At 44.8% G+C, this 21,444-nt stretch overlaps 1 protein-coding gene across 2 annotated transcripts in view; it reads right to left on the reverse strand.

The window, feature by feature from the left end:
• LOC111233494 (transcription factor COE3-like) overlaps nucleotides 1-21,444 on the reverse strand; it is a 175,579-nt gene that overhangs the window by 55,797 nt on the left and 98,338 nt on the right. Inside the window, exons 7-11 of one of the 2 annotated variants that reach the window (XM_022761315.1) lie at nucleotides 14,390-14,471; nucleotides 13,837-13,954; nucleotides 11,557-11,589; nucleotides 9,441-9,571; nucleotides 6,949-7,075 (exon numbers count right to left, since the gene is read on the reverse strand). In XM_022761315.1, coding sequence (XP_022617036.1) covers nucleotides 6,949-7,075; nucleotides 9,441-9,571; nucleotides 11,557-11,589; nucleotides 13,837-13,954; nucleotides 14,390-14,471 — 491 coding nt within the window. Of the gene's footprint in view, nucleotides 1-6,948; nucleotides 7,076-9,440; nucleotides 9,575-11,556; nucleotides 11,590-13,836; nucleotides 13,955-14,389; nucleotides 14,472-21,444 lie in introns of both variants that reach the window. The other variant, XM_022761316.1, reaches the window with a different exon arrangement.

The following is a 21,444-nucleotide window of genomic DNA, read 5'->3' on the forward strand; positions in this document are numbered from 1 at the left end:
CAGGTGAGTGTTTGTGCCAAATTTGAAAGGACTTCTTTGAGGAGTTCCTGAGATTTTGCATTTGTACTAAATTTGAAGAAGTTCCTTGAGAGCATTCAGTCAGCCCGCACCAGGAGGGTCTCACCTGTAACCACGGCAACAGGCCCAGGTCTGATGAAGTCACATGAAAGAAGCTGAAGTGGTGATTTTCTGTCACCACAGGTCACAGGTCATTGGACCCAGAGTCCCTGATGAATCCCGAGCCAGACTTCCTGAAACCTGATCCTGAATCAGATTCCAGTCTGAGGATCCAGGAAGTGAATCCACCAACCGTCACATGACCCGGAGGGAACGTGAGGAGGGCGGCGTTACATCACGAGAGATGTGACCTTCGTGTCCTCACACACACTGAATCCAGCGGGCGAGCAGCTGGATCTGAGCGACGCTCCCACAGAGACATGAACACCAGCAACATGGAGACGAGGGAGGACGCATCACGTCTCAGTCCGCCCACTGAGCGGTTATTTAGAAAACAGACGTTAAATAGGAGAGCCGACCTCTGACCTCTGAGATCCATGTGACTATTTTTAAGAACGGAGCTCATTATCTCTGCCGGACCCTCTTCCTCCTGGTGTAGTAACTGTGTGTGTGTGTGTGTGTGTGTGTGTGTGTGTGTGTGTGTGTGTGTGCTGTAGCTGCATGTGCGTCCATTAACATGTTTGACTCCCACAATCCTCGGAGACATCCTTTAAATCCATAGGTGGAGAGAACATTTACTCTCCTGCCTCAGAGGATGAGTTTGTTTTTCACGGGATGAAAACACTGAAACTCCTGCTGCTGATCATCTATAGGTTGTGATCACTGATCAATAATCGTTTATCTCTTCTGATGACATCACGTGACGCAGCCGCAGCAGAGATGATCTCAACACCTTCACTCGCCGACAGCAGCCACACCTCTGCTCCCAGCAGGCCTCAGGGAGGTGATGGAGATCGGGGGGGGGGGGGTTCAGGCTTGTTGAGGCCTGCCAGAGGTGATTCCCCCCCCCCGAGAATCACCCTCCCCAAAACCCTCACAGGCAAAGGAAACAAGCCCTCCCCCCTCCACCCCCCACCCCCACACATCAGTGCAAACCCTGCTGATAACTGAGGTGGGCTCAGGGGGGTGAGGCGGGGGTGAGGGGGTGAGGGTGGGGGGCATCATTTAGGGGTAAATGATGAAGAACTGGGTTTATTGTTCTGTAATGCAGATGAGGAGCTGCTGTGAGCGAACGAACCTGAATCAATATCCTCCTTCAGTCTGTTTTTAAAGAGGAACCACATCTCCTCCTCCCCCCTCCTCCTCACATATCCTCTCTTCCTTCCTTTCCTCCTTCAAGTTATTCATCTTCATTCCCTCCTTCGTCTTCCTCTCCACCACCTCCTCCATCTATCCTCCTCTTTTCTCCTTTTCCTTTCCTGACTTTATAATCTTAGTTTCTCTCCTCCTCCACCTCCTCCTCTTCTTTTCTCTCCTCCTGTCTTCCCCTCCTCTTCTTATGAATCTGACTTCATCATCTCAGTTTCTCCCTCGCCCTCCTCCTTTTTCTTAGTAACCCCCCCCTCCCCACTGTTCTCCCTCTGTGGAGCTGCAGATCCCCAGGTGCAGCTGCAGGGGGGGTGGGGGGTGGTGGGGGCGTTGGGGGATGGATGGGGTTGAAATTAATGAGAGGAGCCTGGAGGTATTGACTTTCCTGGGAAAACACAGCTCTCTAAAAATCAGTGGCCGAGCCGCAATAACTCAGCACCCATCGATCCTCCAACACCCCCCCCCCTCCTCATCCCCTCCATCACCCTCCTTCACCCCTCCTCACCCCTCCCCTGCCCCCACAGGCAACATTGATCCGTGCATTACAAGCTCTGAAGCCGGGAGCTTGGACCCACAGCAGCACCGCCCGACTCATTCAACACCAGCTGCTCCGCCGAGGGGATGCTGTTAAAACAGAACCAAGGAACTACAAAATCCACAAGAAACTACAAAAACTACAGGACCAAGGAACTACAAAAACTGCAGAACCAAGGAACTACAAGAAACTACAGGACCAAGGAACTACAAAAACTACAGGACCAAGGAACTACAAAAACTACAAGGAACTACAGAACCAAGGAACTACAAAATCTACAAGGAACTACAGAACCAAGGAACTACAAAAACCACAGAACCAAGGAACTACAAAAACTACAGGACCAAGGAACTACAAAAACTACAGAACCAAGGAACTACAAAAACTACAGGACCAAGGAACTACAAAAACTACAAGGAACTACAGAACCAAGGAACTACAAAATCTACAAGGAACTACAGAACCAAGGAACTACAAAAACTACAGAACCAAGGAACTACAAGAAACTACAAGGAACTACAAAAACTACAAGGAACTACAAAAACTACAGGCCTGCAGAACCAAAGAAAGGACGGGGACCGAGCTGTGGAAACCTGGGCAGACGGAAGCAGAACTAGCTGATAAGGCAGGAGCGTGTCTTGATGGTGTCAGACTGTGGTGAAGAAGTGTTGGGACACTGAAGAGGTAAAGGAGTCTCCAGTACGGATCAGTACAGACGTGTCTCAGGTGCAGGATGACTGCAGGAGGAATCACTTTAACTCCTCTCTCCTCTCACACTCCTCTTGTCATTCCGCTCAGTGTTTTTGCCTTTGGCTGATTTTTCAGAGCGAAGCCTCGGGATCAGATCCTGAAGCTGCTTTAAGCTGCAGAGGAAGAGAGAGGGAAATCTGGGAAAACACTGGGATCTGCTGCTCGTCACTTCGCCCTCAGCTGCACCTCCTCTCTGTGGCGTGAGGAAAGAGGAGAGTCGGAGGAGGGAGGGAACAGCCCGCCTGACTTTTAATGAAAGAAAGCTTCACCATCATGGATTTAACGCTGTACCACCGCCACACAAATCCTGCTCTCTGATTGGCTGTCAGCTGTCCGTCATAATCATTCACCTGTCCACATGAGAGCCTAGATCATACTCGTACTGATACTGATGTCACATGACCACTTAAAGAGCCCTGGAACCTCCTTAAGAACCTCTGGAATCGGGGAATACCGGAACTTTCTTCAAAACCTGTGGAATCTCTTCAGCTTCCTCCAGAACCACTGGAACTCTATCAAGGACCTCTAGAACCTCCTCTGGAACCTGCTCACACCTCCTGGAGGCTGCCAGAACCAAGGATTATTACAATCTGCTTAAGAAACCCCTGAAACCTGCTCAAGGAGAACCAAGACCTCCTCAAGGACCTCTGGAACCTCCTCTGGAATCCTGAGAGCCTCTTTAAGACTCCTACACCCTTTCTAAGAACCTCTAGAACATGCCCAACGGGCCACTGGAACCTCTTCAAAGCCCTGTACCATTTCCTTAACAGCCTCTGGAACCACTTCAGTGACCCCTGGAACCTCCTCAAGGCCCTACAACTTCCTCAGGACTCTTTGGATCCTCCACACTCTCCCCGACATCTGTTTAAAGACTAGCACCGAATCAAAGCCCTATAGCCTCCTCAAGAACGACCGGAGGCCCTTCAAGGACCCCCGCAACGTCCTTCAGAACCCAGGAACTTAACGCACAAACATGAGATTGGTACTGATGTTCTGATCTCACGACAGACACAGACGTCTTTAAATGTTGAAATATTCTCTCAGGAAAATGATTCAGTCTGTTCTGTTTGCAGGGTCATTAAGAGTGTTTATGTGGACAGACTGGAGGCCTGGATTCCTCCTGGATTATTCCTTCTTGATTTCTCCTGGATTTCTCCTGGATTCCTCCTGGATTTCTCCTGGATTTCTCCTGGATTCCTTCTTGATTTCTCCTGGATTTCTCCTGGATTCCTCCTGGATTCCTCCTTGATTCCTCCTGGATTTCTCCTGGATTCCTTCTTGATTTCTCCTGGATTTCTCCTGGATTTCTCCTGGATTTCTCCTGGATTCCTCCTGGATTCCTCCTGGATTTCTCCTGGATTTCTCCTGGATTCCTCCTGGATTCCTCCTTGATTCCTCCTTGATTCCTCCTGCCTCAGTGGGATGGAGCAGGATGTTTGCTCCTCAGTGTGTTTCAGTGTAAACTCCTGAAGGAAATGACATCATGATGCTTCTCCTCTCCTCCTAAATTATCCACAGCTCGCCTGTTCAGTATTTAAAACCTCGGCTCATTTCACATTCATGAACACAACACGCTGCTGGCACAATGAGCGCGCTCTGGAAACGCACACTGACGCGTTCCCGCTCTTAAAATATGGATGTGTAAATCAGATGAACCGGCGATGTGCGTGCACAATATGGCCGCCGCTCTGGCAGGAGGAGCGGGGGGGAAGAAGAAGAGGGAGACTTGGGAGAATTACAAAAAACTGAACGACGTTAGGATGCAGCCACCTGTCGGGGTTCAGCCTCGCGGTGCCTTCAGGGACGCACAGTTTTGTTGTTTCCCTATCAATCAAGCAGGAGTCAGATGTTCATGTTTCCTCATTCGATTTGTGGCATCTGTCTGCTGAAGGCGGCAAGCCGAGGATCCTGGGATTTAAAGGAGCAGACCACCAGTTTTCATATTGTATTTTTCATCGGTGTGAATGAGGCTGGTCCCAGTTCAGTTCAGATTGTTTTAACTGTTGGATTATTTACTGCTGCCATGTTACACCCTCTCAAACTGAGCTCAGTGTCTCATTAAACTGTTATATTAAGATATTTTCATGCTGCAGTAAAAGTGTTTAAATGCACATTAGTCTGGATCCTGTTTGGAATATTTACATGGAACAGCCTGATTATTCATTTCCCTGTTTACGTGTGTCGGTGTTAAACACCTGAGAGTGAACACAGTTTGGTGTCTGGCTGCCCAGATTCATTATTCTGCAGCTTCTCCATCTCTTCACTGCGGAGCGACGACACATCCACGACCTCCTTTACCAAATCAGACTTTTATAATCAGCACTGACAATGTACTTTTCAAATCCAGGATGATCCAGTTTCTCAAACCTGGATTCTTTTAACTGATTTATCTTCTCATTTATACTTTATACTTTTTTAAAATGTCCATCCCACATTTTACATCTGGATTTTCTTACTTAATTACAAATATATATTGTAAAAGTCTTTTTCCTAATTTCCATATTTTTCTATAAATCTCACATACAACCTTTATTTAATCCCTGAGGTCAAGATGAAAACTTGAAACCTGAAGCTGAGATAATCCATCACAGTCAACATGGTTACATCTGTAAATCTGTTCTGACATGAAAGGAAACTGAAGTCTGGAATTAAAAACTTCTTCATTAATTTGAGTTTTTCTCTGTTCTCTCAGATTTTGGATTTCTCTTTTTTGTGTTAGAAAATCAGAGTCTAGAAAAGAAATTACACAAAATATCTTATAATTCAAATTTTTTGTTGTGTGGGACGTTTTAGAAGCTTCTGTTTACTGCTGCTTTTATGTTTCTCCCATTTCTTTTACCATGTGGTTATACAGTACAGATCACTTTAATATGAAGCTGATGCCATATGGATGAAAACCTGACGGTCTGGCCCTTTAGGCTCCTGCAGGCCTTTGCTGCATGTTTCTGAGGAGAACACACTCTAATGGAGATAACAACGGGCTCTATTCACAACATGCCTCTGAGTGAAAGCAAAGCTCGCAGCTCTTGTCAGTGCTATCTGTAAATGGGATCACAGATTAGCATTGCAAAAGGAGGCGGCGGCGGCGGCCGGACCGTCCATTGTGAGCATCCGTCTCTTCCCTCCCCTGCTTCGCCCCGCCGTCAGAAGAGGCGGCGTCTCCAACAAAGACGAGAGCGAGAAGAAGGAAGTGGTGAGGAAGTGGTGTTAAACAGAAAGCCTGAACACGCTCGCCTCTTTCACGGCCCGATGCTATGACATTTACTTATCGCACTAAACAGCTTCAATCTGACCTTTCTGCTACTTTGAATGACATCTGGATATTCTGACGGAATAATCGGAGACAGTAAAAGCACTGATCAAGAGACAGATAGGGAGTCATCGGACGGTACATGTGGACGGCAGACAATGAGTCTGAAGGACAAGCTGAGGAGGATGGGACCGACACACCGGGGAAAATGTTTACTTCACTTCCAGCATGTAGAAAGAGTTCACAGTCAATAACACGCCTGATCCTGTTGGTATCAACGGGACTGGAGTCTAAAGACCTTAAACCTTCCATTAAAGCTCTTTCTCTATCCCACAGAGCGTCGGGTTAAACAGCCCCAACTCGTGGTGTTGGTCCAAAAGTTTCCAGAGGTCAGAGCTGTCAGGGTCAGTGTGTAGGAAACAGGAAATGGAGAGTATTTCCATTTGAAGTGATCAGGAGACGTGTGCTCGAACTTAAAAGCTCCATGTAAAACAAGCACAGCAAGGGGCTTCAGATGATTCAAACACTTCCAAATTATGTAATCAATAAGATATTGGATATTAGGTTCAGCTTTGTGATCAGTAGATACAGTCTCTCTAACGGGACGGTGTTCTTATTCTCATATATTCTCATATCATCATTATCTAGTAATAAGATCTGGATCTAATGGTAAAGAGCTTCTAATTATTACTATATATTATATTATTATTGATTGTTATATCGTCAACAATTAGTTTTTTCCTCAGTGTGCTTCTGTACAAATCAACAACTATGAGCCCAAACACTGCAAGAATTATCTCCCCTGAAATTATAACAAAGTCTTCATCTTGAGAAAGAGAAAACAACAACAGCAACAGCCAGACACAGTTTCACTCATCATCATGAAATACTCCAGATTCAGGTCTTCTCTCTGTCAGACCAGTGGTAATCAACGAGTATCGCTCCTTGTGCTATTTGTCCTTGTGTTATTTGTCCTTGTGTTATTTGTCCTTGTGCTATTTGTCCTTGTGTTATTTGTCCTTGTGCTATTTGTCCTTGTGCTATTTGTCCTTGTGTTATTTGTCCTTGTGTTATTTGTCGGTCTTACCGGTGTAGACGAAGCGTCCCGGAGCTCCTTTGCAGAACTGTTTGGACTTGTAGGACAGCGTGACTTCCACGACCCCGGGGATGTGACGAGGGGGAGTCTGGACCCGGATGGCGTGAGGGGTGATGAGCTGGATGATGAAACATAAACACAAACACAAACAATCGGGGTCAGAACAGTCGAGTATTTTGTTGTATTTTTGTTGTAGAACTATATGAAAGATGAAACATGACGCACATTTAAAGAGCAACTTTAATCTTGTGGTCGTCACTGAACTGATGTGGGATCTAAACATGTCTGTATACACAGTGCAGTGACATCTGAGAGCAACTTTATTTATCATTGTTCCAATGACAAACTACAGATTTATAAGTACGAGCCTCCTAGGTTTCCATGACAACGGAAACAGAAAAGAATTAGGGGAAACAACAGTCCATTGATGGGAAAGTTAGTTAATGATACCTAACGCTGTGTCGTTATATTTCACAATCTTGTAGCGTTTACCATCAGGCAGAAATAAATCTAGCAGCACATGAAATGATCACTATGGATCTGGTATGGTGATTCTTAGTGGGCTGTGTTGTTCTAGATGAAGTGATCCCTTCAGGTTTTGAAATATTATACTGTAAACAGCAGGAAACACTTTTATGAGCAATGGAGGAAGTGATTTGTGATAAAACCCGTAATTTGTTCTCCATTTCTGTCAGTGAGAGTCGGACGCCACATGTGGTTAGAGCAGAAATGAAAACTCGTCTCAGCAGATATTTCAGTGTTGAACTGACGCTGCAGTGATGTGCCTGTTGCCTGTTGCATGCATCATTTGATTTAACTTGAAAGTCTGTAGGAAGGCAGCTCAACAGATGATTTAAAGCCAAATAACTAAAACAGTAATACTCAACAATGACGAGAGGATCTGTCACCTACAAAGGTTTGGTGTCAGACAGGAGTCACTGATTTATTTTGTTTGTCAGTGAGAACACCAGGACGTCTTCAGTTCAGACCGACATGTTGTTTTAATGGTTTGAATGTGGGTGTTTGGTTTGTTATCTACTTTTTTAATTGTCTGATCTATTATTGATGGCTCTATAACGACTCTCAAAACCTTTTTCAATTTTAATAAGCGAAGATCAGAACCGAGAACAGTGTGAAATGTCTGTCGCTCCACAGTCAGTGTGCAGAACTCGTACTGGCGCTGATTTGGCACCTGTTATTTAACAGTGCAGTAAAAACCTGCAGCACCAGATTTCTCTCTCTATAAAACTTTCCCTTCCTCCGATCTGGGTCAGTGTGCAGGCTGCGTGCAGGGGGATGCTGGGCGCTGGAGTCCGTCTGCTCTCCACCAGACGACACTGATCAAAGTGCGGAGTGTGTGATGTGAAGCAAACAGCGTGTGGAGGTATATCTGGTATCTGGAGGTATGTCTGTCTCACGCCTCCTTCCCTCCTTCCCTCCTTCCCTCCTTCCCCGCCAGGTGTTCTGCTCTTCTGGACCCGCTTCAATATTTCATGATGCACCGTATGCGCCGCTGCTCCTGCGGCTCTACACGCACTAAATCTACATATTTTTGGGGACATGCAGAACGGCTACAGATACAGATGCAGGTGTGTGTGATGATGAATGTGTGTGTGGATGAAGAAGATGGAGAACATGGTGTGTGCAGCTGCTTTCAGAGACTCCCTGGATCAGGTGAGCACAGACAGAAGCTCTGATCAGTTATTGATTAAATCTGATAAACTCGCTGTCATCATTAAGAGAGAGCAAATGAAAAAGAGAAGTGAAGCACTTTAAAGTGTTGTTGTGTAGACATGGTCACAGGTAAATATAGCACCTGTTCTCTCCAAACTACAAACAATTACTTAATCAATTCTTCAGTCTACAGAAAGTTTACTGAGTCATTTATGCAGCTAAAATGATCAATATTTTCCTTATTCTCACTCCTGCAATGTAACGACTTCCTGAATTGACATGTTTTTTTATTAATGAGAAAATAAGCAGCAGATTAATCAATAATAGAAGTAATAATTAATTGCAGCCAAATTCAAAATGAGAAATTCTATCTATTTCTTTGAATTATTATTATAAATAGAAGATTTCTAAGCACAATTTCTTCTATTTCCAAAGAAAAAAAGCATAATTTCAAATGTTGTAGCTGATTGAGGTGGAACTAATTTTGAGGATTTTATCAGTCATGTTTTACTGAGCTGAAAAGTATTTTTATTATCAGTTTGTTTAGTCTGTAAAATGTCAAAACTATTAACCGATCTCCATCATAATGACCAAAATGACTTATTTAGCCAAAAAACTCAAAACAGGAAAAAAAGGAAATCTTCAAATTAAAGGAACTCTAACCGGCACATGTAACTATCTCTCTCTCTCTCTCTCTCTCTATATATAATATATATATAATAATTATTTAATAAATTCCAAAAACCAATCTGGCATCTGTTTGTTGACCATAAATTTTTGTAAGAAATAAAAATGAATTTCGTGCTCACCTCGCTCCAGACCAGCATGGTGCCGAAGACGACCTGCAGGCCGTCGAAGAAGTTGTCCCCTATGAGGATGACTGTGGCTCCGCCGGTCGTCCAGCCCTCGCTCGGACTGATGGCTTTGATGCAGGGCGTGGCTGCTTCGGAAACACAGGCGACACGAAGGAAACATGAGACCGTTAGAAACTCAGACAAAAATAAATCACAAAAACATCTACACTTCTAATCCTGTGAAACAGTGTGGTTCAGGTTAGCTAACGGTTAAAGACAGAAGCTAAAAATACAGCTGCATTTTTCAGTTTCGAAGTTAAGTAACTCGAACAGGTGTGTTGATATTACCCAACAGTTCAATATAACAGGTTAAAAAAGTTTAGTAACAGAGTTTCATTGAGATTAACACTCAGTTCAGTTTTAAACAGTTTGTTTAAGATTAGCTTCACATTTTTGTTCCTGTTGAATAAATTAAACGTCCCTTTTCCTGGAAAACTTTTTTATACTTTGTGTGACAAATTTTCTACTTAAGTCTCCTCAGTGCAGTTTTCTCTCTGTGAAAAATCTAATTTTGAAGATCAAGAGGAAGAGTGAATTAAAAGATTAAGAAAGATGATATTTTATATACTACATATATACAGTAGTTAACTTGGGGTGCTACTTTGACCCTGACTGTGACCTCTGACCTCCAACCAGACTGTTTACCCTAAACAAGATTTAACAGTTTCAGAATAAGACGTCACATCTTTAACTAAACAGCAGAAGTTACAGAGAGCTTTCAGTCAGAGCTCCCTCCACACAGAACAGATCCACCAGCAGCCTGTTAGTCCACCAATAACACATGCTAAATGATTGGTTTTTCCAATGCCACAGAGATCAATAAGAGGCTCCACATAAACAGCGTCTCCGTGATGACTAGACTGTTGTCCGACAGAGTCGAGTCGATTCAGACAGCGGACCGAGAGCTGCGAGGAAACAAGACGAGGCTCCGCCGGTTTACAACCTCTTCCCGGACCGCGAGCTGTTTTATTGGGAGGATGATTTGATATTCCAGTCAGAGCTCTGAGTTTCCTTTTGTTTACTACGTGAGCTGATCCATAAAGCTGTGTTTAGACTCTATTAAACATCCCAGTTACAATTTTCACCACTATTAGCAGAGTAATGACCTTCTACTACGAGTTACTGGCAGCACAAGCCCATGAAAAGGTGAATGTGGAGAGTAACTTTTGTAAGGAGAATACACACACTTAAACATCTTATTTGATTTTGATTTTTATTCATTTTGGGGACACGGACAGAACCTTTTTTCCCACCAGAGAGTTTCTACCGTTTTCTATCTCGGCAAATAGTTTGTGGTTTCTGGAAATGTGCAGCAGTGTGTAGTTCCTGAATCATTTCAGGAGAGCAGCACAAGTTGTAGGTGTGCTGGACACTCTCAGCTCTGAGCTCATTGGTTCTTACTGAAGACGGAAATCTTCAGGTATGTTTTTTAAAAAGTCTCAGTAATTTCCTAAAACAGCTGCTCACTGTAGCTTTTAATCAAACAAACAGGAAATAGTGAATTTGTGGGGCCTATTTTCAGTGGCGGATTAATCCAAATACTTCAGTGAGTATTGGGTGTGTGTTGATGGACATGGACAGTCATGATGCTGTGGGGTCACAGCATCAGTTTGTGAAAGTCGCTCAGAGTTTGCAGATGAAAGGAAAGACTCGTCCTCCCCAAACCCTGCAGCTGCTGCGGAGGGTCGAGGCTTTTCCCGCTCTGAGGAGTCGATTGTCATATCCTTATTAATTTCCCCTTTTGTCACAGCAGTAAACAAACAGTCCGGTGGGTCTGGGGGGGGGCGATTGTGACTTTCCAATTATATGAATAGAGCACAAAGGCTGGGAGCAGGCGGTGGAAAGTTTTATCAAGGAGACGGGGGGGTTGAGGGTTGGTGACAAAGGCGGGAGCAGATGTTGGAGCTTTTTATCGCCTCTGAAAACATCCCAGTCTGGAGGAGTTGAAAGGCCCCGAGCTTCCTCTGCGGGCCGAGATACAGGGCCGTCTGGTAAACAACGAGCCCCTTTTGGCCCCTGCAGGACACCGTACAGTACGGCTGGCGCCCTCTGAGCGCAGACGCCTCTGTACATGAATGTTTAAGTGCTGATTTGATGAAGGTTCCTCAGTGTCTCAGAGTTTTTTCACAGGTGAGAAACAAGAACATCTCAGCTTGATGAATGACATATCCGTGTCAAGTAGCATTTGTTTTGTCCCTTCAGACATGCCAGACAGGTGGGGTGTGCCATGCAGGACAACACAGTAAGTATGAAAAAGTTTGGGCAATCACTGGAGGTCAGCTAACTCTGCTTTTTCTTTGATCAACAACTTCATCCTGTCCTATATGCCCCCGGTGTGATAAACACCACCCATCTGGTGCTGCAAGTAGGTTAAACCAAACGAGACAATTACATCACTGGCTCCTGGAAAAGCCTCAAAACTTTAAAACATGTTGAGGGAAACTGCAGAGGTAGTCATCTGGGAGGTGAAAGATGGAGGACACAGCAGATTGTTGAAGTCTTAACTGGTGGCAAATTGTTTTAGGGTTTGTTTTACCCTTTTGTATGTCCCAGAGGGGTGGAGATTGTCTAAGAGGACATAATGATTAATAATGAGTGACTGGAAGTTCAGACAAAAGCGTATGACAGTGAAAGTCGATTTACTTTGCTAAGATTTGTCACTAAGATTTTATTGGATGACCTGATATGATAGGTCCCACCCGTCTGGTGTTCCAAGTAGGTTAAAACAAGCAAACAAGTTACACCACCTCTCCTAAAAAGCCTCAAACTTTAAAACAAGTCAACAGAGACAGCAGAGCAAGGACACAGTGGCTTTCTGATGTCTGACTGGGGGGATATTGTTTTAGGGTTTGTTTTGCTCTACTGTAAGTCCCAGAAGGGTGGAGCTTAAGGGAACCGAGTGACAAGTGTCTGGAGAATAGTGCAAGAACCTCAAAGTTAATGTAGTCTACTTTTCTGTTACTTCCTGATATGGTAAGCCCCGCCCGTCTGGCGTTCCAAGTGGCATAAAACAAGCGAAGCAGTGACACCATTGCTCCTGGAAAAGCCTCAAAGTTTTAATGGAGCCGAGGGAAACTTCACAGTTACGTGGTTTGGTGGCTGGTTGATATCAGATTTGTGTCAAATAATCTCAAGGTTTGTTTTAACTTTCTGGATGTGCCAGGTGGGTGGAGTTAACCAAACAGTTTCAGACAGACACACAATGCAGTACTTTCACTGACATCTCCCCTGAGACTTTCTAAAGCCTTTATATGATAAACTCCACCCAGCTGGTGTTCCAAGTAGGACGAAACAAACAAAGCACTTTTGAATACACCTAAAACTTTAAAGCGAGTAGAGGGGAAACTGCAGAAAGCCAGAGAGGGAGACATATCGATCTGTTCATACTTGGTGTCAAATAGTTTTAGCAATATTAAGTATATTGTGAGTTTGTTTTACTCTGCTGTACGTGCCAGGTGGGTGGTGCTTTCCACACAGGACACAACAGTGAGAGCCAGGAGGTTTAACTGAAGTATATGTTAATGTTAAAGTCCACTTCTGATTCTGTCTGAGAAACCTGGTGCTAGTAAGGATAAACTCCACCTTCCTGGCACACCAAGTCAACCGAATCAAGTGAGAGACTTATGTCATTGCTCCTGGAAGCTCCACGGTGAGGTGGGGGGAGGGTTTATTAGAGCGGGGACAGGGCAAAGTGGTATTAAAGTTTACAACTTCAGAGGAAATGTTACTGCTGGTTCCAGCTCTCAGAGTCGAGTTTCAGTGTGTGAAGTTTACACACGACTGATGCATTTTATTTGGTCGCTGTGGACGCTGGAAGAAGGGAGCGTTTGTTCGCCGTCACCTCCCAACAGGGCAGGACGTCCAACAGGAACACGGGGCAGGACGGGGGACGGGCTGCAGCTGGAGGACTTCACCGTCTCCATCTGTAAAATCCCTGTAGCTGTGTGAGCTTCAGTGTTTGACTTTGTCTTTTGTCTTGGTCAATGAATCAAACGCTGCAGTTCACACCAGAGCAGCTGTTTAAAACGGAACCAAACCACCTCATCAGTCCTCTGTGGATCAGCAGGGACGCTCTGATGAAAGACAGGTGCATTATGGGAGATGGGGTTTTTGGAGGCCAGCTGCTCAGTCACTGTTTCTGCTGCTTTATTCACCCTGTACATCAACAAATGAAACCTACGGCTCCACGTTCTCATGGTCAAACACCCACCCCCACTGAGGGAGGGGTCGCCGCTCATCAGCTGACTCCTGTTGTTTGTGCGTCTCAGTTTTCACAGCTGGACGTTAGAGGGACGACAGAAAGCAGCAGGATGTTTCCACTGTGTGTTTTTGTCTCTGAGAGACGTCTTACCTTCAGAGGGGTCCAGGCGTCGGGCGCGGCGGCCATGTTTGGAGTTGTTGTGCACGAACATGTTGTCTGACACGGCCAGGACGTGACCGTCCACGTTGACTGTAGTGGAAACCACCACCTGTACACAAACACCTGAGTCACTCACAGCCGCTTCATGTGTGTGTGTGTGTGTGTGTGTGTGCGTGTGTGCGTGTGTGTGTGTGTGTGTGTGTGTGCGTGTGTGCGTGTGTGTGTGTGTGTGTGTGTGTGCGTGTGTGCGTGTGTGTGTGTGTGTGTGTGTGTGCGTGTGTGCGTGTGTGTGTGTGTGTGTGTGTGTGCGTGTGTGCGTGTGTGTGTGTGTGTGTGTGTGTGCGTGTGTGCGTGTGTGTGTGTGTGTGTGTGTGTGCGTGTGTGCGTGTGTGTGTGTGTGTGTGTGTGTGCGTGTGTGCGTGTGTGTGTGTGTGTGTGTGTGTGCGTGTGTGCGTGTGTGTGTGTGTGTGTGTGTGTGCGTGTGTGCGTGTGTGTGTGTGTGTGTGTGTGTGCGTGTGTGTGCGTGTGTGTGTGTGTCTCTCACCTGAAACCTCCTCATGTCTCGAGGGTTTCCTGCGTTTTTCAGACAGTTCTGGTTGCACTTGAGGAAGAACTTCAGGAAGAATCTGAAACAGAGACGGAGCCGGATCAGAGCGAGTCCACCACAGACATTCAGATCCTGGTCCAGGACCAGGGACAGGACCCGGGCTCAGTCTGACAGGACGCTCATTTCACATCAGGGAGACGCTCACCAAAATAAAAGTCTCTGACTCAGTCACTCATTCACCAGAGAAAATCATCAGGTTCAAGAAACTGAACTGGACTCACTGATCAACTCATCACAGTCCATGTCCAAACACAGAATCTACAGGTATGTAAAAATAGGTTATACTGTTTTATAATTATATTCATTATAAACTCATCTTTTCTATCATGACAACTGAGCGAACTCCATGTGCTGAGGAAAACCACACGATGTGGCTGAAAGCTTCAGGAGAAATCTAGTAAGTGGAATTTAAATGACATTTTTCTTCTTCTGTTGTTTCCAAAGTGAAACATGAAGTTTGAGGCTCGACGTGTTTTTTCACATTTATAAACAGTTTTAAACTCTGTGAAAAATGTGAATAAATGTTTATTATTAATTAATAAACAAAGTGTTTGTGTGTACAAACATTCAATAAAGGTTTTATAACAGTAGATGTGATTTATCATTTATCAATAACATCATTTATCATTATTTATTTCATGATTAATTTATGTTTGAACAGCAGCTACAAACGTCACAACTTTAATGTGTTTTTACAGTATCAATAAACACTCACTGCAACTAATGATTAATTATTGATTCATCGATTTGTTTTGTTTTATAAATGAAATAATGAACATAATTATTTCCAGAGGTGATGTTTTTATATTTGAGACTCACTTCAGCTCAACATCAGTGATCAATATAGTTTATGGTTTAAGTTAAAGTGTTGGTGGGTGGAGAAGTTAAAGGACACGCCTCCCTCCAGTCACTGTCCCCACATCAGATCAGTTCCTGCTTCCTGGCAGGTCACATGACCTCTCTGAGCAGATGACATTATCATTCAGCGGCAGCGTCTTGATAAAGACGCTCGACACTTCCTGCAGACTGATGTCGTCTCATTAGGAGCCGCCTTTTGATTTTCCCTCCTGCACGTCCGCTCTCCTGCTTGCTCGCCGCCCGTTGATTTACGCGGGTTTTTACGGCGGCGGAGGAGTATTGATTGGGAACGGATATCAATGAGGACGGGCGGTAATAACCCGCAGCTTTGGATGAGGACAGTGGGCGATGGGGGGGTCAGAATGGATTGCCACCTTAATGCATTTCCCACTGCCTTGTAATCTGTGCACATCCATCTCTCGGACCATAAGCCCCCCCCCCCGTTTTGGGGGAGCGCTTCTTTTTTAATTGCCACATTATCACAATAATAATCCGGGCAGTTAACAAGCGGCAAGGTCGCAGACAGACATGTCACATTAACCAGGGGATAACCTCGGCAGAATACCCCCCCACCCCCTCCTCCTTATTCTACTGCTCCAGCAAGGTATGCTGGGAGTGCACAGGGGGGAGGGGGGAGTTATAAGTGTGGGCTGTGTGAGGTCGGCATCGATTTCCACCTCAATGAGACACTAACAATATCTTTAAAAACACAGCAGCTTCCCTCTCTGTGCTCAGACCCTTAACTTTCCCCTTAAAGCCCCCCCCCCCCGTCACACTGATGGAGTTAAGGTCTTTCTAGTGGGATTTAATCAGCAAGATTTTTCAGGGGTAAAATTCCAAAATAACTCTTCCACTAATTTCACTTAATTTCAGTTAAGGGGAGATAGATATTAAGGGATTTTTAACAGATCATCTTCACAGTTTAAGGGTTTTTAAAGTTGTAAAAACTATTTAAATTTAATTTAAATTTAAATTACAGAATGGATTTTCCCTTTGATTCAGAATCAAGGTCTTTTCAGGTGTAAATTAAGGGATTTTTAGTCAGTTAGAAAGCTCTTAAACCAACCACATAATCTGTTAAAATCTCCAGTATACATTATTATCCTTCCTTGATTATTCATTAATTAACACCTGATTTTGCGCCTTTATTGAGCGATTAAGGTCATTTTAAGGGGCACCTGTACAGATGTGAATTTTACAATATTTCACCTCCTAAAAACCCTCAAATCCCTCCAGAAACCCCAATAAAAACCTTTAATTAACCCTTAATTAATCTACAGTCAGGGTTACAAACAAATACTTGAAAACTGAATAAATGTTATTATTCTGCAGCTGGACATATTTAGCATGTCTAACATGTGTGATTAAGGGTTTTAATATTTCCCTTTACTGCCCTCTCATCCTGTGAATGTACAGATTTAGATTTGGGGACGACTGAGACGTGGTGAACATCAGACCTGACGTTTTACTCTGTTGTTGTTTCTGCAGCTGAGACCGGATCACTCCTCCTACACAGACAGACAGAGGGACTATTTCCCCGTGAAAACTTCATTGTGTAGTGATGCGGTTTTCCACAGAGCCACACTGCAGAGGTGAGGAGGTAGAGAGAGATGGGCAGTGTGTGTGTGTGTGTGTGTGTGTGTATTGACTGAAAGCTGATCTGCTGCTCTGGAGGCTCTAATGCCCTTTATGGCAGTGAACAGAATAATATGGAGCTCCATTCAGATGATACTGAGTCCTTCAGAGAGCTGATATGGATCGATGTGGATCGCATTAAAACGCAGCTGGAGACAAGACCAGAGACACACACACACACACACACAATAATACACAGTGATACACACAGAGACACAAAACAAGTACACACAAATAGAGACAGGTACACACACATAAAACAAGCTGCTTAGACCACACACACACACACACACACACACACACACACACACACAAATGCAGTGATACACATCCTTACATATATATACTGTATATATATATATATGTATATATATATATATGTAGTACATATACACAAACACACATATACCTACACAATGGTACACAACAGCTGATACAAATACACTCACTCATACACACACACGGACAACAATAAACAGTCAGACTTGTGTGTGTGTGTGTTTAAGTGTTGTTGTGATACCACAGAAACCAGTAGAAACCAGTTCACCTCATGGACCCAGTGACATCACTGACACTCTAATTGTTTTGTATTCATTTATTGATTGATTTATTATTGATTGATATATTGGTTGAAGCTTGAGTGTGTGATTAAAACACTAATATTTAGATATATATAGTATAACTTGACAGGGCAAATGTCTGTTTTAAACAAAGCTTCTCTGTAGTGGATAAAGATCCTGTCAGTGTATATATATATATACAGTATATATATATATATATATATATATATATATACATATTATTTGTGTTATGTTTGTTCTCATTCATCACGTCACGTTTTTGTCTCGTGTTCAGTTACAGATCAACACTGTTCTGACCTGACACATCACATGGTTTATTAACATCTAGGAAGGCTGTTTGAAGAAGAGCAGGAGCTTTCTGATTGGATGAACCGTCTGTCTATCATGTGATGTGGTAGGAGGGGCCAAAGAGGAAACACAACAACAAGCCGCAGTCTGAGGAGCCTTAAAGCTAGTTAGCTAGTTAGCATGTCGGTATATGATCATTGTCGTCTTCATGTGGAAGATAAAAGTCTAAAATAGTCTCTTTTCTGTAGCTGCCAATAGCTCCGCCCCCATAGGATGCTGATTGGTCAGAACCACTGTTGCTCGGCCACAAGCAAAGAGCTTGGGACCTGGTGAGGCGGAGAAATGCAGCTGCTTCACCAGGTTCCAGTGGAGCAGCTTTAAAGTTAATTTGGCTCACACTGGGGCGAGGGGGGGGGGGGGGGGGGGGTATGGTCTGACTTCAGCGTTTTCCCTGGCCACTGTGGATGATGTCACCCCCAACCACACCCAGGGCACTATGGGAAGCAATTACGTCGGACTCAGATTACAAGGCCCTGATGAACACACACACAGAAACACACACATGTACAGTTCATATGATTACACACACACACACACACACACACACACACACACACACACACTCCCTGGAGTCTCTCACTTATTACGTTAGGCAAGAAAGAAAAAGAAGCAGGAAAAAAAATCAATATTTCAGCAGGAGTATTTTTAAAAGCTGCCGTGTTGCTGATCCTGCCGCCACCGCCGCCGCCACTGCTGCTGCTCGCCCTCACAGTTTGATTCTCTCTGTAAGACGCCACCACACCACCCGCCGCTGCAAGTTTACCACTTCACCACCCGGCGAGTCCAGGCCAGCTCACCGCCACCGCCGCCGCCGCCTCCAGCTCTTCACACGGGTGACAAAACTGAAATAAAGCATAAAGCAAGCGTGGCGAGCCGAAGCCACCGCTGAGCCCACAAACAATCCGTCCTGGTTAACCCGCTAACCGCCTCGCCGTCACATCTCATTTGTTTGCAGCTAACGAACAAAGCGTGGAGGATCTGCGGCGCAGAAACAAAAGCAAGAGAAGAAAAAAAACAACAAGCTCGCAGGCAGTTTGTGCTACAAAAAACATCAGAAGAAGAAGAAGAAGAAGGCGGGAAGGCGTCGGTCTAAGCGCTGCCTCATTAGAAGGTCGAGTAAAGTCTAATATTGACTCTGCCGTGTTGTTGAAACGCCCTCTTCAAATAATTACTGAGGAATTCAGATGATGCTCCTCTGCAGCTAATTAGGGTCTGAAACAAGAGCAGCTTCATGCCCATTACCATCACATGATGATTCACTGGCCTCAGCACCAGCCCCAGTGTGTGTGTTTGCTTTTGTCTGGCCTTATTACAGCACACGAGCGTGCGTGTGTGTGTGTGTGTGTGTGTGTGTGTGTGTGTGTGTGTGTGTGTGTGTGTGTGGATGAGGTCCCTCCTTGGCTCTGCTACACACCATCAATAATTCACAAGCCAAGATGGCAATTACAGGACCATGTACAATCAAACTAAATATTTGATGAGGCACTAAAACAGTCCCTGGAACAGATCTGCCTCTGTCTCTCTCTGTCTCTTTCTCTGCCTCACACACACACACACACACACACACACACACGCGCACACACACACACACACACACACACGCACACACGCACACACACGCACACAGCCGCTCTACTGTCTATTGCCACAACACATTAGGTCGTCGGTCCCTTATTCCCCAGACTTTGTCTTGACACGTAAAAGCAGTTTATTCTGCTAAAAGAGCCTCGTGCTTTTCATTTGTTCGCTCTGAAATATTGAGCGCCGCCGTTGTGCATTCTGGGAGAACGGCTCGGTGTTGTCTTCGCAAATAAAGCGACAGTGACGAGAGCAAACGAGGGAGGAGGGGAGGGAGGAGGAGGAGGAGGAGGAGGGTCACGTTAAATATCTAAAACTAATCAATCTGAATCAATTGCAATAAAAAAAAAGAGAGGCGTCCATCCTCCTCCTCCTCCTCCTCCGTGACCAGAGGGAAATTTTTCTGCATTAAAAATAATGTGACACAAAATCCATGAGAGATAAATAAATAAAATGGAGGACGTGATGACTCCATCGCAGGATCGAATGCTGACGACAAAATCTAAAAACGTGCGAGGAGAATTTGTCTGCAGGGGAGAATATTTCAGACGCTAATCATCTGACATCATGAGGATTTTATTAAGTCGTCTCTGTTTCCGCAGATAAAACCTGCACCTCACCTGTCAATCACAGAGTGGGCGGGACTTCCCCAACTTGTAATGGTCAAATATTAATGATGTGTTTGCTCAGAATCAGGTAAAGCACACCTGTAGCCAGCAGTTGGTCGGGACACACCATCGACCCCCCCTGACAAATCACCTGAGGGACGCCGACCAGGTGGTTCTCTAGAGCTCAAAGATCAAGATCAAAAGCTCCTGGACTCACGTCAGAGAATCACGCTGTGATGAATCGTCAGGGTTAACGAGCAGCGCGGCTGCATCTGCTTCGTTGTAATGGAAGCTGATGGCAGTTGGTTAAAGTGTTGGGAGGGAGGGAAGGAGGGGGAACACTTGTGAGATAAATCCACACAAATCAAAATCAATCAAAAGATAAATCAGAATCAATAAAGATAAGTGATACAAAAAAAACTAGAACTTCCTCCGCGTGGTCGTATCCCTCCGCCGCCACTCAGACTAGTTCAAGTTCCCTGCAGGTGTGACTGAGAGATCGTGTCCACGAGGACGAGACGGACAGACAACCTGAAAACAAAATGGCTGCTCTGACTGTCGGCGACGCGGAGGACTTATAAACATCCACTGACGAGCTGAGCTACACGCATGTCACAACCTGCTGACTGATGCTAACAGAGAGAACATGAAGAAGAAGAAAACAAACAAACGGATCATTCAAAAATCAAAGACAGAACAAATCAAACATTTAGGAATAAATGTGAAACCTTCGCGGTGTTTGGGGTCGACGTGGCCGCGGCGCCGGTGGTGTGAGTGTTTTCCTCATGTACCTGTTCGCCACAGTGAGCTCAGACAGGTGTGAGTGGAAACGCTCTGAATTTCACACGAACTTGAAAAGCGAGAGAATATGAAATAAAGTGTGAGTTGGTATCGGAGCCGACAGCAACAGAGCCGAGATGTTTTAACATGAAAGTGTTGTAGATTCTTCCTGTTTGTGTTCTGCTGCTTCCTGTTAGCTCCAGGTGAGACCACCGTGTGTGTGTGTGTGTGTGTGTGTGGAGGCTGGTTTTACCATACTCATGGGGTCCAAACAGCAGGATCTCACTGTGCTTATGGGGACCACAATGCTGGACTGCACAAGTTTAAAAGGCTGTTAGAGGGTTCAGACGTGTTCAGGGTGACGGGCGAGGGACTGCACTATGTCAACGATGAGTCCCCACAAATATACTAAAAGAAGGGTGTGTGTGTGTGTGTGTGTGTGTTTGTACAAATATTATGGAGAGATGTTGTATACAGAAAGAAAAAGACAACACATGCTGAGTTCCTGGAGCGCACAGACGAACAGAACATCCCATAATTATTTCATATTGCCTGAGAGAGAGAGAGGGAGAGAGGGAGAGAGAGAGAGAGAGGGAGAGAGAGA

The sequence above is a fragment of the Seriola dumerili genome, unplaced genomic scaffold, assembly GCF_002260705.1.
Source record: "Seriola dumerili isolate Sdu_G_001 unplaced genomic scaffold, Sdu_1.0 BDQW01000398.1, whole genome shotgun sequence".
Classification (NCBI taxonomy): Eukaryota; Metazoa; Chordata; class Actinopteri; order Carangiformes; family Carangidae; genus Seriola; species Seriola dumerili.